The following is an 18,790-nucleotide window of genomic DNA, read 5'->3' on the forward strand; positions in this document are numbered from 1 at the left end:
CAGAATAGATGAGATGGCAGGGATGGGCTGAGGGGTGGAGGTCACCCAAGCAGGCAAGAAAAAAAAAAAATAATGGGCATTCTTTGAATATTTGTACATTTGTTTATTGGAGATGGCAGAATAGCCTGCATCCTATTAGTAAACAAAGATACTTATTCATAGGTATGATATTTATACCTGTGATACTTACTTATATGTATTCAAGATACATGCCTTTACATTTAGAATAAGAGATTTCCAGCATGGCCTGAGCTTAACAGAGCAAGTTCCCCGTCCCAGACTGACCAAGAGCAGTGCTGGCCACGCTCCACTTGAGGTCACTGTGGTCCCAGGGTTGTTCTGGAGTCCCTTCAGCTGGACCCCTGGGCAGGCGCCTGACTGGTGCAGCTCTTCATCCAACTCTCAGGGCGCTCCCTGAAGAACAGGAGAGGTCTCCATCCTCATCGGGGACAGAAGCCTTGAGCTGAATGTCTGGTTCTTTGGGTCTGGCTTTGCACAGAGCCCCGCTGTCATGGCCATCCAAGAAGCGATGCCAGACTCTGCAGGGGTGGCGAGCTCTCAGCTGCCATCCACACAGGGGTGCCTGTCCCAGTTCGGTTCCTTACTGGTGGGAGAGAGGCTGGGTCCACCTTCCACAGAGCTGAGGGTCTGGGGTGGAGAGACCCTTGGTGCTGGCCTGCAGGAAGATCACTGCCCAGCCTCAGGAGCCAAGCCCACGAAGCCGCACTAGAAACCTGTGTGGTCAGGTTGTCATCTAGGTGTCGGCTGACTGATTGCGCCTCCTTTTTCCAGGACCAGGAGAGGAGGCCGGAATGGGCTTCACCAAGGTCAAATCCCGCCCATGTCCGGATCTGGAGCCTTTGGAGGACGGCGGTGGCCAGTCTGTAGGTGCAGGCCGAGCCCACACAGCTCGGACGCTCTCCTGCCACCAGACATGGCACCATCGCGCTCCAGGGACGAACACAAAACCTCTGTCATCCCGCGTCCCCTCAGCTCATTACCATAAACACTATCAAATGCTGGCAGCACAGTAATCCCTTCCCTGTGTATGTGTGAGCATGTATTATGAAGATTCAAAGTCACTTGATGCCAGGAGGACAGTAAAGACACTCTGCATAGGGCAGAAATAATTTGCAAGACCAACCTGGGTAGAGGGTTCTCAAATGAACTCCAGTGGTCCCGCAGCTTTCAGAGGGCCAGGCAGGCACCCCCTTTGAAGAGCTGCGTAACAAAAGGACCTGGCTGGGGGCATTATAATTTGCTCTAACCAGTTCCAAAGGACTCCTATTTTCAATGATGTAAAGAGACATACTAATGTCACAGGACGTGGGCATTGTGCTTAGTATAAATACACACACAAAAGCTAAGCGAGGGTATTTTGGATGTCTGGTTGGGGCGGATGTAATTAAATTTACCTTCGAGAACTCTTTGAAGTCTGTGGCTAACTGTTTTATATAAAGCTAACGTTCCCCATCAGCTCATCCGTCAGTTGCAGAATTCTCGCAAATTGGGAGAGTTGCTGAGGCAGAATCAATTAGTTTCCACTTGGAGTAAAATCTGTGTTTTAGGATGGAGGCTGTCATCCCCGCTCTGGCTGTTGCGGGTCACCTGGCGGGGTGACCTGCTGCGTTCAGGGAGCCGTGGGAGCTCCCAGGACCTGGTTGGGTCTGGGCATGGAGCACCGCAGCCCCGTGTGTGCTGTGGGGAGACCGAGGTTTCTCGCTGGCACCAGCTTCTGCTCAGGCCTAGCCCTGCCAGGGTACCGCCCAAGGAGACCTCCGCGCCACTGAGCCCCGTGGACTTGGCAGCCTGGCTGGTGAGGAAAATGGCACATCTCACTGGGTGGATGATGTTGGAAGTGGCCCGTGTGTGCCACACCCAGAGCAGAAGCCCAGCAAGTGGACTTCTTTTTTTTTTCTCTTGTATTTATTTATTTTTTTATTGAAGTACAGCTGATCTAGAGTATTGTGTTAGTTTCAGGTTTATGGCACGGTAATTCAGTTATTTATATACATGCACTAAATTACTTCAATCGTGTCCTCCGATTCCTTGCGACCATATGGACTGCAGCCCGCCGGCTTCCTCTGTCCATGGGATTCTCCAGGCAAGAATATTGGAGTGGGTTGCCATTTCCTTCTCCAGGGGATCTTCCAGACCCAGGGATCGAACCCGGGTCTCTCATGTCTTCTGCATTGGCAGATGGGTTCTTTACCACCAGAACCACCTGGGAAGCCCCGTTTATACACATAAGATCAGTTCAGTCGCTCAGTCATGTCCAACTCTTAGCGACCCCATGGACCACAGCACCAAAAGCCTCCCTGTCCATCACCAACTTCTGGAACTTACTCAAACTCATGTCCATTGAGTCGGTGATGCCATCCAACCATCTCATCCTCTGTCGTCCCCTTCTCCTCCCATCTTCAATCTTTCCCAGCATCAGGGTCTTTTTCAAGGAGTCAGTTCTTCACATCAGGTGGCCAAAGTATTGGAGTTTCAGCTTCAGCATCAGTCCTTCCAATGAATATTCACAACTGATTTTCTTTAGGATTCACTGGTTGGATCACCTTGCAGTCCAAGGGACTCTTAAGAGTCTTTTCCAACACCACAGTTCAAAAGCAACCATTCTTTGGTGCTCAGCTTTCTTTATGGTCCAACTCTCACATCCATACATGACTATTGGAAAAACCTAAAGCTTTGACTAGACAGCCCTTTGTTGGCAAGGTAATGTCTCTGCTTTTTAGTATGCTGTGTACATTGGTCATAGCTTTATATACATATATTGATATAATTCAGTTATTTATATACATATATCTTTTCAGATTCTTTTTGCCTATGTTTATTACCAATTTTAGTATAATTCCATGTGCTATACAGTAGTCCTTGTTGGTTATCTGTTTTATATATATAGTGTGTGTGTGTTAATCCCAAGCTCCTAATTTATACCTCTCCTCCCCCATTGCCCTTTGGTAACCATAAGTTCGTTTTCTGTGTCTGTGAATCTCTTTCTTTTTTGCCAATAAGTTCATTTATACCTTCTTTCTTTAGATTTCACAAATATGCAATATTATATGATATTTGTCTTTCTCTGTCTGGCTTACTGCACTTAGTATGATAATCTGCCTCAAATCACATTATTTCCTTCTTTTTTATAACTGAGTAATATTCCACTGAGTCGGTGATGAGTTGGTGGCTCACAGACATGAGCGTGAACAAACTCCAGAAGATGGTGAAGGACAGAGGAGCCTGGCATGCTGCAGTCCATGGGGTCGCAAAGAGTCAGACACGATTTAGCGACTGAACAGCAACAACATTTCATTGTATATATGTACCATATCTTCTTTTATCCATTCGTCTGTTGACTGGACATCTCTGCAAGTGGGCTTCTAAAGTGCTGCCAACACCTCCCTTTCATATCCTGGATGGTGAGCAAAGTGCCTTTATTGTATTTGTGTCGTAACTCAATAAAATCATGAATGCACATCCCCTCTTACAAGTGTTCACATTTTGATAAAAGACTATTGGAAAGTTCTCCTTCAGAAGAAAGACTCCAAAGGCAATTTCAGGGGGTGAGAGCATGTCTGTGCTAAGTTGCTTTAGTCATGTCCGACTCTGCAGGGGCAGACGAATATTGCCCCTGCTCTCCAGGGTGAGGACCACCTCTCACCAGACAGGGCTCCAGCCCTAAATCTGTAATTCTGGGACATAAAATCAGCCAGGATGTTCAGAGAATCACGTGCAGAACACGGCAGCTCTGACTCCAGCTGTTTTCCTTCTTCCTCAGCACTGGGTCTGCTTCTCTCGGGGTAGCCCCCACCCCGACCCCAGTTCGCTGTAGAGATGCTGAATATTCGGCTGCAGGCAGAGGACTCTGCCTTGCGATGTTGCGGGTGCTTTCCTCGGGGATGCGTCCGAGCCCAGTTGTTTAGGAGTCGAGGTGAACCTGGTGGCACTCCTCTTATCACCAGTGGCCCTGATGACTGTCACGGGTTAAGGCTTACAGACCTTCTTCTCTGGAATGCTTCCATCCCAAGGGCAACAGGAACTCAGAGCTAGAAGGATGTTTATGGGGTTCACCCCAGGTCTCTCATAGACGAGGAAACACACCTGGCTCCCTGGGGACCCCCAGAACGGGCCCCACCTTGCCTGGTGTCCAGCTTCCCTCCCTGCCCCCCGAGTTGTGCGTGTGGTCAGTCTGGTGCTGTCTGGAGGAGCTGTGTGACTTTGGGAAGGCTGACAACCTCTCTGAGCTCCGTGTGGAGAGTGGGGAGTCTGGTTTGGGTTTGTTGTGGCCGCGTTCTTCTGAGCGGCCCTTCCTGCTCCCTGTGCAGCGGGGAGCTGTGGGGGGGCACGTTAGCCTTTCCAGCTGCAGCAGGGGACCCTCAACGCCCTCCCACGGGGATCAGGAGGCAGATGTCTTCACAATGCACTCGCTCAGTGCAGCCCGTAAACACACTGCCCGGCCCAGGAGTGCCTGTGGGGACGCCTCCCTCTGGTGCTGCTCTCGGGGAGCCCTGAGGCTCAGGGATGCCAGCGTCAAGGGCATCTGCCATCAGCCCTGCTGCGAAAGTGGGGGCCACGGGGGTGTGTACACATATGTGTGCACGTGAACATGTGCTCATGGGTGTGTGGGTGTGCGTGTGCTTATAGGGGTGGGATGTGTACATATGTGAGTATCCGTGCATGTGTGTTTTATGTCTATCCGTGTGTTTATGTGTCTGTGCATGTATGTGTGTGGCATGTGTGATTCTGTGTGCAGTGTATGTGTTGTGTGTGTGTGTGGATGCGTATGGTTGGACTGGCTCAAGGTCACCCAGCTCGTTTGTGAGTCTGGACTCAGCCCAGCCCAGACCACGGGGCTTTCCAAGAAGCCACCACCCTCGTCCCAGATGCTGGCTGATCTTCCAGACGGGCCGGGAGAGATCTGAGGACAGGCTGGAGCGGCGGTCTCTTTGCCCAGGGGTCCTAGAGGTGATCCCGCGGTGTCCCCGAGGTTGCGACGGGGGCCCCCCAGGCCCCAGACGGGCTCACAAGGGAAACGGCCAAGGCGAAGGGCTGGGGGAGGGCGTGGTGGGGGCACCCTGCAGGGGGTTCCGGCTTCTGCACGTGCACACCGGCCCTGGGGAGGCCAGGGCATCTCAGGGCAATCACCCCATCACGTCACCACACCGCACTGTCATCTCAGGAAGCTGGGGACCTGCCGTGGAAGAGCAGCTGGCACTCACAGAGACCTCACTGGGTGCCCGGCTCTGCCGGGCACACTGGTCAGAGCGGGGATCGCTCCTCACCGCAGCTCCACGAGGCAGAGACCAAACGCCTGCCCGATGAAGACGCGGAGGGTACGGGGCCAGGAAGGGCGGTGGGTCAGTCAAGGCCTTTGCTCTAAACCACTAGAATTGATGGTGGAGACAGAATTTCTAAGATACTTAATCTAGGCCACAAGGTAAGAGTGAGACCCCGTCTCTGCTTGCCGTGTGGAGGACCTGGGCGAGCTGCCCTGTGTGAAGCGAGGTACTTCCGACGACAGTCCAGTGGGCGTGGGTTGGGGGAGCTGGAGGGTGGTGGTGGGTGTGAGGGTGGAGTAGGGGGCGGAGACCACGACTCCTGGAAGCAGACTCCTGGGCTCCGGGTTATCGCCCCAAAGCCCAATATGCAAAGTGCACTGTGAAATGTCTACAAGGCAATAAACCCATAGGGAGTCCATTCCATGTGCCAGGGGCCCTAATGCGCCCTCTTAGGTAGTTATACGGGCAGTAACTGCAGCCGTCTTGAAGAGCTAAGGAATCAGACAGACCTGCCATATACTCACGGAATCTCAGATTCTCCGTCCAGAAATCGTTGCTAATCTGGATCCCTTAGGCTAAGTCTTAGGGTGGGTGCCCCGGTCCCCACACCCCTTGTTTGGATCTGGCTCCATGCAGCTGGTACACAAGTCTTTTATTGATGGCCCCTCCCCCTCTAGACTGCAAAGCAGTTCCCTTGAGCATCTTGGCACATAGGGGCTGCTCAGTGATAGGCTTGGAGAATGAACCCCACATCCCTGTGTGCTGCAGCTGTGTTTTCTAATGACTGGAGATGGATGAGGGGACCACGCGTCAGTGAAGGAGTGATTCTAACAGTGCAAGGTGCCACATCGCTCAGTTGTGTCCAACTCTGCAACTGAATGGACTGTAGCCCACCAGGCTCCCCTGTCCATGGGATTTTCCAGGCAAGCATACTGGAGTGGGTTGCCATTTCTTTCTCCGGGGGATCTTCACTCAGGGATCTTCTCCACTCAGGGATCACTTCGTCTGCCTCCTGCGTTGGCAGGTGGGTTCTTTCCCACTAGTACCACCTGGGAAGCCTAGTGGTTCAGGGAGACATATTTTGGGTCAAGATCCCTTTGATTTTCCAAACCTTCCTGTTGAAGTAGCTACCCTCTTGGTTTCAAACCCATTGGTCTTTTGTGGTTTCTCTGTGCTTGTTAGTATCATCTATACTTCTCTTAAAATCTTCAGACCTGTAAGGGCACCAAAAGCCACTTCTCTAAGTAGTTTGGGTCCCTTAAAGTCATTAGTGGCTGAAGCTGGTGTCACTCTTTGAATAACCATGTGACACCACCCACAATTACTGTCTTCATACCACACATGGATGGAGCATTAGGAAGAACCTCGAAAATAGTTTCTAGAGCATTGTACACTTGAACTTTGCAGATGTGCTCAGTCATATCCTACTCTTTGAGGCCACATGAACTGTAGCCCACGAGGCTTCTCTGTCCATGGGCTTCCCCAGGCAAGAATACTGGAGTGGGATGCCATTTCCTCTGCCAGGGGATCTTCCCAACCCAGGGATGCAACTCATGTCTCCTGGTTTGGCAGGTGAGTTCTTTAGCATCTTTGCCACCTGGGAAGCCTCAGCGTTAGGGTGTCCTAAACCTGCTAGTTCTGGACAGAGGTGTCTGTTTAAGGCCCCACGGTCTCAGGAACATGCTCAAAGGAATGCTGAGTTAGCCTGCAGTGGTTCTGGGTCCAAAAACAGGGCAGGCTGAGGGCAGAGTCACCGAGAGCTTTAATTCCACTTTAGTCAGATTTCATTGTACAGAAGCTCCCTTAATGAGGGTTAATGACATTCATTACTGTCTCCTTCACTTAAGAACGGTCTCAGGAGGGATGAATTGTCACATCATGGCCCAGAAACAGCTCAGGCCCCAGCTCAGAAGTGTCTGTCCTTCCTTCCCACAGTCCCTTCCTTCTTCCTCTCTTTGCACGCTTTTATTTTCCTTTTCTCCCATGAGTAAAGGCTGTCATTTCTCTGTATCCGGTAAGATCAGGGGTTGTAGCACATGGCTGCATCATTCTCCCAGGAGGACCTCAGATTTTAAACATGGATTGTGGGGCTTCTCTGGTGGCCCAGTGGTTAAAAATCTGCACTTCCATTGCACGGAGCACAGATTCGACCTCTGGTTGGGGAACTAAGATCCTGCATGCTGAGTGGCACCACCAACCAAAAAGTAAGTAAAAATAAATTAAACATGGATCACTGACAGGCTTACAGTTTGATAAGCTGGCTAGTGGACGACGACGTAGTGATTCTCGTGGCTTTATAATCTAGATTCTATTATTTGCAATGAACACCAAACCCTAGAGCCTTGAAGTTCCCATCTGGGGTCACAACCAAGGGTTTGCTCCCATGACACGTGAGAAGAGGGGGACCACCCTGGAGAGATGAAGGTTTCCCTGTTTCCTGGGCTCAGGGTGGGGAGTCTGTCCACCCCTCAGGCCTCTTGGAGCCTTGGCCAGACATGATCTGGGGTGGTTAAGGGGTCAGAGTCTGTAGAAGTTGGGGTTCCTTTGGCAGATCTATGGCAGTGCACTTGGAACAGTGGCTTGTTGAAGAGAACAGATTCAGACACTTTCCAGTCTATGCAGAGCAGATTCGGTGCACGTGGGCCCTGGGCTGTCTCTTTCTCTCCTAATCTGTGTCCATGCCCTGTACAGACACAGGCTGAGGGGTCTGTGCTGATGGCCAGAAGATGCCTGGGAACCACAGGTCATTTCGGGGGCATTAAAGATCTAACCCACTGAAAATCTTGGGAAAGCCTGGAGATGGAGCTTGGTCTACAGAGAAGGAGATTGTAGAACTTTCTGTGCCATAGCCCCAAACTGTGCAACAGTTAATTTGAATTAAATTTAATTAAATTTATCCCACCTCAGCTTGTCTCCTTCCTCTGTGTTCTCACAATGGAGAAGTGGGTCACTTATTGTCTTCTACCAAATAACCATTCATGTTCATACAAAACTGAAATTTATCTCTTGACCCTCATCTTTCTATGCTTTAATGCTTTTTTTTCTTAGCATTTTTTTACTTCTTTATTTAGCATTTCTCTTCTACAATTCTTATCCCATTTTATTTTTGGCTACACCTCACGGCTTGTGGGATCTTAGTTTCCCAACCAGGGATTGAACCCAGGGCCACTGGACCGCTGGGGATGTCCCTACCCCATTTTCATGTAGTACTTTTCATCTAGCTGTTGGCCTGCCTACTTCCCAGTGCTTCTCAAGATCTTAAGACCTGGGAATTGAGGCAATGACTTCAGCCTCAATGTTCTAAATACTAGCTCTGTGACCCTGGGTCTTAGCCTCCTCATGAAGTCAGAAGATTGAAATCATTAATTGAAAAACCCTTTTTTAGTTTTAGCAACCAAATTACTGGGTCAGTTCAAGAAAAACAGTTTTTATTCCATTATTTAAATGATATGAATAGAGCAAAGAATTAATTTATTAAAATATGTGCAAGATAATATACAGTATACATGAGTTAATAAAAACCTAGCAGTATCAATGACAGACTGAACTTAACTAGTTGTCAAATTAGAATATTTTCTAACTACCAACATTTAAATCTGGCAACTGGTACTGATGAGATGAAGTGTCCAACTTGGAAAGATTGTGGAGTATGTGAAGAGTGAGTTTGGATTATATGCAAACTTTACATAGGCTAAGAAAGAGTTACAAGCTGTAGAAACAGTTGTCATGGACAGCTAACTTGGTGGTCAACCTCTGAGGACCTGAGTGGGCTGAAGGGCGTGGGGTGCCAGTGCGGGTCTTCAGATGGTCAGTCTCCTCTGTCACGTCAGGGACACCTGCATCCCCGGCTCCTCTGAAAGGCATTACTTTTTCTTTTTCTCCTTTCTCCCTTTCTTCTCCTTTTTTCCTTTGTCCTTTTCATTTCCTTTGTTACCTCCTGTTAATGCCACGGCTCGCTTTCTACCCATGGGGGTCTTGGCGTACCAGTTCTGAAATCAAACAGATGTTTAGGAAAACATCAAAATGACATGAATTCACTGGTATGCCCTTAAAAATAAAGAAAAGCTTGCCGAAAGGGGCAAGCAGCCTTTAAACACTGGGCATTTAAGGTATGTTCTTTCTTAGCGGGTTTTGCATATTTCTACACTATTTGAAACTTTCACCTTAAAGAGTAACAGAGAGACCACTCGCCAGGTCAAACCAAGAGCCCTTCCCGCTAAGTCACTTGACTTCCTGGGGGTCTTGCTCTAATCCCAAGTTACCAAGGTTTTCTTGGTAATGTGAGTAGCTCCCTGTGGTTCAGACAAGACCTTCAGCTGGACTGATGACCCAACTATGAATCTTGGGAGGGCTTCAAACACTCTGAGGGAGACTGTTGAAACCATGACAGAAACACTGGAGCCAAAATATCCAAAAAGCACTCAATAATCACAACTGGCTCTGTAATGACATTTTTCTCAACCTTCACTTTTGTTTGAAATCTGAGAAACACTTTGGCTTACAAACTCTGTAGTCATATTTCACTAAATGACTATTGTTTGTGCTTATGCTTAGTTGCTCAGCTGTGTCCCACTCTTTGTGACCCCATGGACTGCAGCACGACAGGAGTCCATGTCCATCACCAACTCCCAGAGCTTGCTCAAACTCATGTCCATCAAGTCAGTGATGCCATCCAACCATCTCATCCTCTGTCATCCCCTTCTCCTCCTGCCTTCAATCTTTCCCAGCATCAGGTTCTTTTCCAAGGAGTCAGTTCTTCACATCAGGTAGCCAAAGTATTAGAGTTTCAACTTCAGCATCAGTCCTTCCAATGAATGTTCAGGACTGATCTCCTTTAGGATGGACTGGTTGGATCTCCTTGCAGTCCAAGGGACTCTCAAGAGTCTTCTACACCACCACAGTTCAAAAGCATCAATTCTTCAGCTTTCTTTACGGTACAACTCTCAAATCCATACATGACTGCTGGAAAAACTATAGCTTTGACTAGACGGACCTTTGTCAGCAAAGTAATGTCTCTGCTTTTTAATATGCTGTCTAGGCTAATATAGCTTTTCTTCCAAGGAGAAAGCCATTTCCTCCTCCAGGGGATCTTTCTGAACCAGCGATTGAACCTGTGTCTCGTGCACTGCAGGTGGATTCTTTATCCAGTGAGCCATCGGGAAGCCCTTAAATGACTATAATAAACATTATTTATCAATTCTCCTATTGATGGACTTATAGGTGATTTTCAATTGTTTGTCATTATGAATGGTGTTGAAATTCACAAGTTTAACATATATGAGAAAGCTTATATTAGAAAGCTTCTCTGGGGCATATACCCAGAAAAAGAATTCCTGGGGTTGTAGGTAGGTCATGAGTCTTTTCAATTTTATCTGATATTTCCAAGCCGTGCTCTGAAGGGGTGTGAGTAGGACACTATCTCAGTCTTTGTTTTTCTCTTAAAATGTCTGTATTTTCTCCCATCTCTTGGATGCTAGTTTGTAGGTATGTATGTGTGCTGTGCGCTCAGTCATGTCTCTTTGTGACCTCACGGGCTGTAGCCCGTCAGGCTTCTCTGTCCACGGGATTCTCCAGACAAGAATACTGGAGTGGGTTGCCATTTCCTCCTCTAGCAGATCTTCCCGACCCAGGGATTGAATCTGTGTCTCTTGCGTCTCCTGCATTGCCAGGAAAATTCTTTACCCCTATGCTTCCTGGGAATCCCCTGGATGCTAGTTTTGCTGGATATAGATTTTAGGCAGCCGGTTTTTTTCCTCAGCACTTTGAAGATAGGCTTCCACTTTCTTCTGGCATTAATCGTTGCCAAGGAGACATCTGATTCCCCCATTGCTTCTCTGCAGGTAATCTGGTATCATGAGACTGGCCTGTCATTTTGTTCTCAGTTGGACAATAATGCATGTAGATGTAGATCTGTTTTACTTATTCGGCTGGGCATGTGCAATTTGTTTTTAGTCTAAGAATGCATGTCTTTAACTTAAGAAAGCTCTTAGCAAGCATTTCTTCAAATAATCATTCCTCTGGTATTTCCTCTCTTCTTGCAAAACTATTAGTTGGGTGCCAATGTTTTCAAAGGCTCTCACTTGTCCTTTATAGGTTTTATCTGTTTATTTTTCCGTGCTGCCTTCTGAGGGAGATCCCTAGGACCATCCTCCATTCCATTAATCTGTTCTTTGACCATCTCTAGTCTAGAGTTCACATCTCTCTTGTTTTCTGACTTTCTATGTTAGTGACTATATTTTTCATTTCTAAGTTTCCTGTGTTTTTTTTAAATAATTATCTGTTTTCACTCCATTTCTGCCCGTCTCTGTTTCAAAACTTTGTATGTTTCTCTAATGGAAGCTACAGTTTCATTATATTAATCTAATATAATTATATTAATATAATCTAACATAATGGATTAAAATCTAACGTAATTAGACTTTTGTTTAAACTATTGTCTTTTGATCATATTTGTTTGAAGACTGTACTCAGCACTAGGTTTTCTGAAATGTTGTGGAATTTTGATTTTCAGATTTGTCTTGGCCTCTCTCTCTTTCTCTCATTATGTCTCTGCTCCTGAGCAGTACTGAAGTTGCTTCCATGTGGTTCCCTAAACCCACATTCAGAACCAAGTCTTATAGGATGTTTAGAAGTCTTATAGGATGCTCCTTGGTGATATTGGGATGTCAAAGATCTAGTCATAGAGACATCAGATTTGTCATTGTATCTTCCACGACTCCTAACCCATTTTGATTTCTATTCCTATTTCTCTCTATGCTGCATGCCAGGCATCTGGCTGTCCCTGTGTTTGGGATTTATCTTTGTTTCTGGCACTTGGGGGTTTTGTCATTCTTCTTTTAGCTTTGGCTTACCTTTCAACGCAAGGTGAGGCGGCCAAGTACTTAAGGTGGCAGACTTCTGATTTACTGAGACACGGGATGGACTGTGTTCAATAGCACTGGCTTCGGAGTAACGTTTCAACTGCGACTCTGCTCCTTTTAAGCTGTGTCACCTGGAACAAGCCATTTTGCCTCTTGTGGTTTTTTTCCCTGGTTTTGTTTTATTTTAGCTGCTGTAGCACACACTTAGTGGCTTAAAACAAAGCACTTAATATCTTACAGTTTTGTAGGTCAGAAGTCCAAAATGGGTCTCATGGGGCTAAAATCAAGGTGTCTGCAGGCTGTATTCCTTTCTGGAGCTCCAGGGGAGAATCCGTCCCCTTGTCTCCTGCAGCTTCCAGAGGCCACCTGCTCTCCTGGCTGGTGGCCTCATCTCCACTTTTGGGCGGCAGTGTTGGGCTACCTGGAGGTCCAGTGACTCCTCAGGGGGCCTTCTTTCTGTTTCTCTTCTGATGCCCTCTTCTAATTTTTAAGATTACACTGGACTCACGAGGACAATTCGGGATGATCTGTCTTCAGGTCAGCTGATTAGCAACCTTACTCCGTCTGAAACCTGAATTCCCCTTTGCCATGTAATCTGACAAATGCCCAGGTTCCAGGGACTCGGGTGTAGACCTCTTTGAAACTGACTATAACCCAGTGTCTTCATCTGCAAAATAGAGCAATGGTGAGGTCTGAATTCACAGGGTGCCTGGCTAATAGTCACAACAGTGTTAACTAACACTCTTATGACTATCACATTCTTATCATTCAGTATGTTCTCCATCACGTCCATGGAGCAGGTACATATGTCTGGAGAACCTACAAGAAAGACCTCAGTCTGACACACCATCAGCGGCAGAGTTTGGTGAAACTTCTCAGGGTAACAGTGATGGACCTGGTTACCAGCATCTACAGTCACAGAATCTCATTATCGGAAGAGTGACAGTGTCATTCCTTCTAGCCATCTGCTCAATCCATGTGCCGCTAAACAAATTAACTGAACATCTAGGTGGGGCCAGGTGTTGTGCGAATCCTGGAGAAAAGACAGGAAGTGGAAATGGATGGGGGGGGGTGGGTTAGTGATGGTGGTGGTAAAATAATTTAGTTCCTTTGAAAAACGAACGTGATGGAACTATGCTCAGTGTTCTGTGGCAGCCTGGATGGGAAGGGAGCTTGGGGGAGAAAAGATCCATGTATTTGCATGGCTGGTCTCTTCGCTGTCCACCTGAAACTATCACAACATTGTTAACTGGCTATACCCCAACACAAAATACAAAAGTCTGAAGTTAAAAAACCCCCAACAAAAACGAGTATGAGAAGCATATGCAAGAAACATATGCATTCTCACCCCAGGTTATAAAATGGCAGCATTTCCTTCTTTTGATTAATATGATGGATTCTAGTCACTGGATCTCAAGTACCTGTAACAGGTAGAAAGCTTCCAGAGATTATTTCAGACAGTGAAAAACCCAACTAAGAGAAAACACCTAAACCTAGTTCCTCAAAATAGGGAGGAACATTATCAATTTACAAAGAAGAAATAACCTGGGAATTTCTAACAAGAATATATCACTTGAAGAGGATTAATATTTGCAATCAACACTAACAAGGTTTAAATAGTTAATGAGTATAATTCAGACGCTTAGCAAAAACTTCAACTTGGAGTTGGAAATATTTATTCTGACTTTTCCAGAGCAAGGATCAGGAAACTATGGCTGATGGGCCAAAGCTGGTCTGTTGTCTGTTTTTGCAAATAAAGTGTCATTGGCACCCGGCCACACCCATTCATTTATTTACTGTGTCTGGACATTTTTGAGGCAGGATGAGGAGTTAAATAGTTGTGACAGAGACCGTGTAGTTTTTGAAGCCTAAAGCATTTACTATCTGGCCCTTTAAGGAAAAAGTCTGTCAACTCTTGTGTAGACTGTTATTTTTGAAATCAGTGTGGTGAATATTTTCCATCTTCATTAACCCATCAGTGGCAAAGCAGAAGGGGAGCAGTTCCTAGAGTTGGTGGAAAGGTGACACATTGTAGAGGGAATTTTCCTAATCCCAAGCAGGCTATGAGAAAGGAGAGGCTTGAACGAAAATTCCAACTCTCTTTCTGGTGACTGAATGGCCAAGATGGTGGTAGATATAATTTCATGGATACAGTTTTCCTTCTTTTTAATCCTAGCTGGCCAAGAAAACTACCTTCAGGTCCAGAAAGAGAACCTGGGTTCAGTACTCATTGTTATTTAAAGGCTTTGGAGGGTTGCCTGCTGCCCTGGGCCTTGGGGGGTGAGGGTGCTAATTCTGACAGTGCTTGGAGAAGGTACATCAGTCTTGGCTAGTTCTTTTCCTCCTATAGCAGAGGGATCTGGAAGAAAACAATTCTGTGAACATCTCAGAATGTGTTCAAAAATTAGAAAACTAAATTCAGCTGAAATTTCTCGTGATTTCCTCTTACAAGTGAACCTGGGCACATATGAGACAAACCAGCATTGGCCAGAAGTACACTGTTTAGGGAATGGTTTTCTCCAGGCAAAGCCTGTTTCCATTATGTGAATTGTGAAAGTAAAAACCAATGAGAACAGGGTGTGTGTGTATGCAAATCCAATAGTTTTGAAGCTGCTACTCAATCCTGCAATTTGACTGTTCTCTTATAAGGTTCCCTTGTGGCTCAGCTGGTAAAGAATCCGCCTGCAATGCGGAAGACCTGGGTTCAGTCCCTGGGTTGGGAAGATCCCCTGGAGCAGGGAAAGGCTACCCACTCCAGTATTCTGGCCTGGAGAATTCCATGGACTGTATAGTCCACGGCGTCACAAAAAGTCGACACGACTGAGTGACTTTCACTTTCACTTACAAGGTAATGGATCAAAATTTTCCTAAGATTTAGAAGACACATACTTTATTGCTAAGGCCAGAAGATACTGTGGACCCCAAATTTCACATTTCCAAATTTCACTGGATATGGCAGAATCCAAATGCATGAATGGAGGAGGGAGGAGGTGTTGCGTGTGACAAGCCTTTGTTGATGAGACAGGTGCTGCATTTACCTTAAAGCTGTCCTCTTCCTCCTGGTAGACGGGATTCATGCTGGTGAGAGAGGCGATGAACTCGAGCGCGGTGAGCGGCTTGTTGGGCTGCTGGCGGATTCTCCGCTCCGTGAGCACCTCCTTCACCACTCGGACAATGTGTCCCTGCGTGAAGCCATCAGTGATTTTCGCCAGGCAACTGACACTCAGGGTGTCTGTGATGACACCGCCGTGTCGCTGAATGATCTCCTTCCACAGAACTGTTGTGTCCAAGATGATGGCAAAGACAGAGAATGAGAGTCAGCAGAGAGAAAACAGCGCTAATCCAGTCCCCGGGACAAACCTGCCTCTCACCGAGAAAGGAGAGCACAGGGCGTCTGCTCCAATTCGTGTGAGCGTGGGGCCAAAGAACCAAACACTCTGCCTTGAGGGATTTTTCACCCACAAGGCATGCACATTGATGGCCCTGAGTTCTACAGATCCCTGACTCCCTTGTGAATTGACAAGAAAAAATTTAAAAAGGGACAGTATGCCTCTCCTTCCAGTGACTATATACAACTCCTTCCAGTGACTAATACACATGATATACCATCATGTGTATTAACACAACAGATCGCAAGCAGGAAGCAGCGAACTCTGCTCGGGGCTCTGTGATGACGTAGGGGGGTGGGGTGGGGAGGGAGGTCCAAGAGGGAGGGGATATATGTATATATTTAGCGGTCACTCCGTACAGCAGAAAGTAACACAACCATGTAAAGCAATTACACTCCAATTATAAATCTTTAAAAAAGGTCAGTAGAGATTTAGGGTGGAGCCTTCGAAGATGTTCAAAATTTCTTCCAAAACTGGAAATTTACGGCATTCGGTTAAGTAGGAGCTTGACTTGTTTGAGTTACAAAGGTCATTCCGTATGTGATTTATACGTGTGGAATTGCAACGCAGTCCGATTTCCATCAACCTTGCAGGGCTTGGTTTTGTTAGGCATACGACACTGCAGAACATGTCCTGTGAACAGACGTATACTCTCTGCCCCCAACAACGGCAAACACGCACAGATGAACAGATCTACTGGATGATGCCCTGTGGCTGCCGGGTCGGTGGGACCTTGGGTAACAGGGAGGTTTTACTTATGACATTTTATTTATGACACATGGGGATGCCGTGTGACAAATTAAGAAATGATCCCTGGTACTTCTTAACCTTAGAGACAGGATGGTCTCCCACACAGCATTCGAGCCATAACACTTCAAACACTGTGTTCATTCTGTAAGAGAGGTTCTATGGAAATAAACTGAGACCTGCTGGGATGTGTTTTTCCGGTGGTCATGTGTGGATGTGAGAGTTGGGCTATACAGAAAGCTGAGTGCTCAAGAATTGGTGCTTTTGAACTGTGGTGTTGGAGAAGACTCTTGAGAGTCCCTTGGACTGCAAGGAGATCCAACCAGTCCCTCCTAAAGGAGATCAGTCCTGGGTGTTCACTGGAGGGACTGATGCTGACGCTGAAACTCCAATACTTTGGCCACCTGATGTGAAGAACTGACTCCTTGGAAAAGAACCTGATGCTGGGAAAGATTGAAGGCGGCGGGGGTGGGGGGGTGGGGAGAAGGGGACGACAGAGGATGAGATGGCTGGATGGCATCACCGACTCAATGGACATGGGTTTGAGCAAGCCACGGGAGTTGGTGATGGACAGGGAAGCGTGGGGTGCTGCAGTCCATGGGGTCACAAAGAGTTGGACACGACTGAGTGACTGAACTGAACTGAACTGAACTGAACTGTGATGTGTCCAGACAGTGAGGAAGGGACTCGGCGGGGACAAGGCTGTCCATCTCAGAGCCAGCCCTGGCACGGCGAAGGTTGGGCTAAATGTCTCTAAAGAGTTTCGACCTTCTTTGAGGAAGGTCACAGACAGTCTTTTATAAATGAAGATTGCTGCATGATCTGAGCACTGTCAGGTGTGTGGAACGACTATATCATCCAAACACACTGACTCCAAAATACCAGGTCCAATGACTGTCAAGGAATAGAATGACTAGGGACATAACTAGGACCCACACAAGAGAGTCTGGTTTTGGGGCCCCAAGTTATTTCTCTGTCCTCCTTGGTGGGGGAATCCTTGGCTCCAAGGTGAGCTGAGTTGCTGGGAAGGGGGGTATGTTACCACGGGACCTGTGGTGTCTTCTAGCTGTGGGAGGTTAGCCTTCGAGGCTTGAGGGCCACAGTGAAGCCTGCGAGGGCTATAAGGGCCCCCAATCTGACCTAAAGCAACATCTACCCCCTGCATCTACGCTGCCACTTCCTTGGGGGATTTATTTAAACCTGAAGCCATCTTAAGGTGTAATAGGAGTAGAAAGATTTAATCCTTAGGCTCCTGCGAGAAATAAGGACAAGAAGTATAGAAAGCAGTTGGAAGAAACCGTTCTGATACACCGCGGGCGTTCTGTTTTCTTTGGCTTTATTACTGCTATTTCTGTAATTACTATTAGTCATTCCATTTTGTGGGGCTTCCCAGGGGGCTCAGTGGTAAAGAACCCACATGCCAATGCAGGAGACTTGTGTTTAATCCCTGGGTGGAGAAGACCGTCTGGAGAAGGAGATGGCAATCCACTCCAGGACTCCTGCCTGGAGAATCCCATGGACAGAGGGGGCTGGAGGGCTACCGTCCACGGGGTTGCAGAGCCTGACACGACTGAGCGCCTGAAGAGCAGCAACACTGCATTTTGGACCAAAGTTTGCTAAGGCTCACTAAAACAGCAATGACTGATAAAAAAGCTAACACGAAATAAACTACAGAGTATTGCTAAGCATATTTGTGTAAAGACCCTGGAGCAGGGAATGATTACCCTTATCTAAATACAACTGCCACAGATCAGAAAACACAACCCGTGGTAAAAACACACAGCAACAACCACCACCAGACCACACCGCCCCTTGGGATCTAGTCTGTCTCTTGTCCACATTCATAGCATCTAAAACCTGTGCAAACAGGTCTGAGTGGTGACTTGGAAGCTGAGAATGGAACACATCTTATGGCACAGGTGAAAACCCCTAAAGCTGAGGAGCCAGAAAACACCCCAGACTGGGACCCAGAACAGCTTCAGTCCCAAGGGCGGAGGGCAGACAAGGGGCTCTCTGCACCCGGTGCTGTATTTCATTTTCTTCTCGTGCATGCAGAGGGCTTCTCAGTTCTTCAGGCTGGTCTACATCCCCTTCCCCTTCTGTAGACGGAAAGGAATCTGGCTTTGGGTCCCCTGCGAAGAACTGACTCATTGGAAAAGACGCTGATGCTGGGAAAGAACGATGGCAGGAGGAGAAGGGGATGACGGAGGATGAGATGGTTGGATGGCATCACTGACTCAACGAACATGAGTGTGAGTAAGCTCCAGGAGTTGGTGATGGACAGGAAGGCCTGGCGTGCTGCAGTCCCTGGGGCCGAAAGGAGTCGGACACAGCTGAGCGACTGAACGGCAACAGCTCTGCTTTTGCCATTCCAAACTGATTCCACCCTGACTGCTGAGAGAACACCACCTCTTAAAGTTCAGTTTCATCTGGGGTCTTGCACAAGCACACGGGGGTGAATAATACGATTTGGATGAGCTTCTGGCCTCTGCAGTCTAGAATTCCAGAAAAA

General features: G+C 47.4%; 1 protein-coding gene across 1 annotated transcript in view; it reads right to left on the reverse strand.

Moving 5' to 3' along the window:
- Nucleotides 1-9,145: 9,145 nt before the first annotated feature.
- Nucleotides 9,146-18,790, reverse strand: part of IQCA1 (IQ motif containing with AAA domain 1) — a 180,070-nt gene continuing 170,425 nt past the window's right edge. Inside the window, exons 18-19 of the mRNA XM_065930694.1 lie at nt 15,181-15,419; nt 9,146-9,271 (exon numbers count right to left, since the gene is read on the reverse strand). Of these exons, the coding sequence (XP_065786766.1) occupies nt 9,146-9,271; nt 15,181-15,419 (365 nt within the window). The remainder of the gene's footprint in view (nt 9,272-15,180; nt 15,420-18,790) is intronic.

Source organism: Muntiacus reevesi, chromosome 1, assembly GCF_963930625.1.
Source record: "Muntiacus reevesi chromosome 1, mMunRee1.1, whole genome shotgun sequence".
NCBI lineage: Eukaryota > Metazoa > Chordata > Mammalia > Artiodactyla > Cervidae > Muntiacus > Muntiacus reevesi.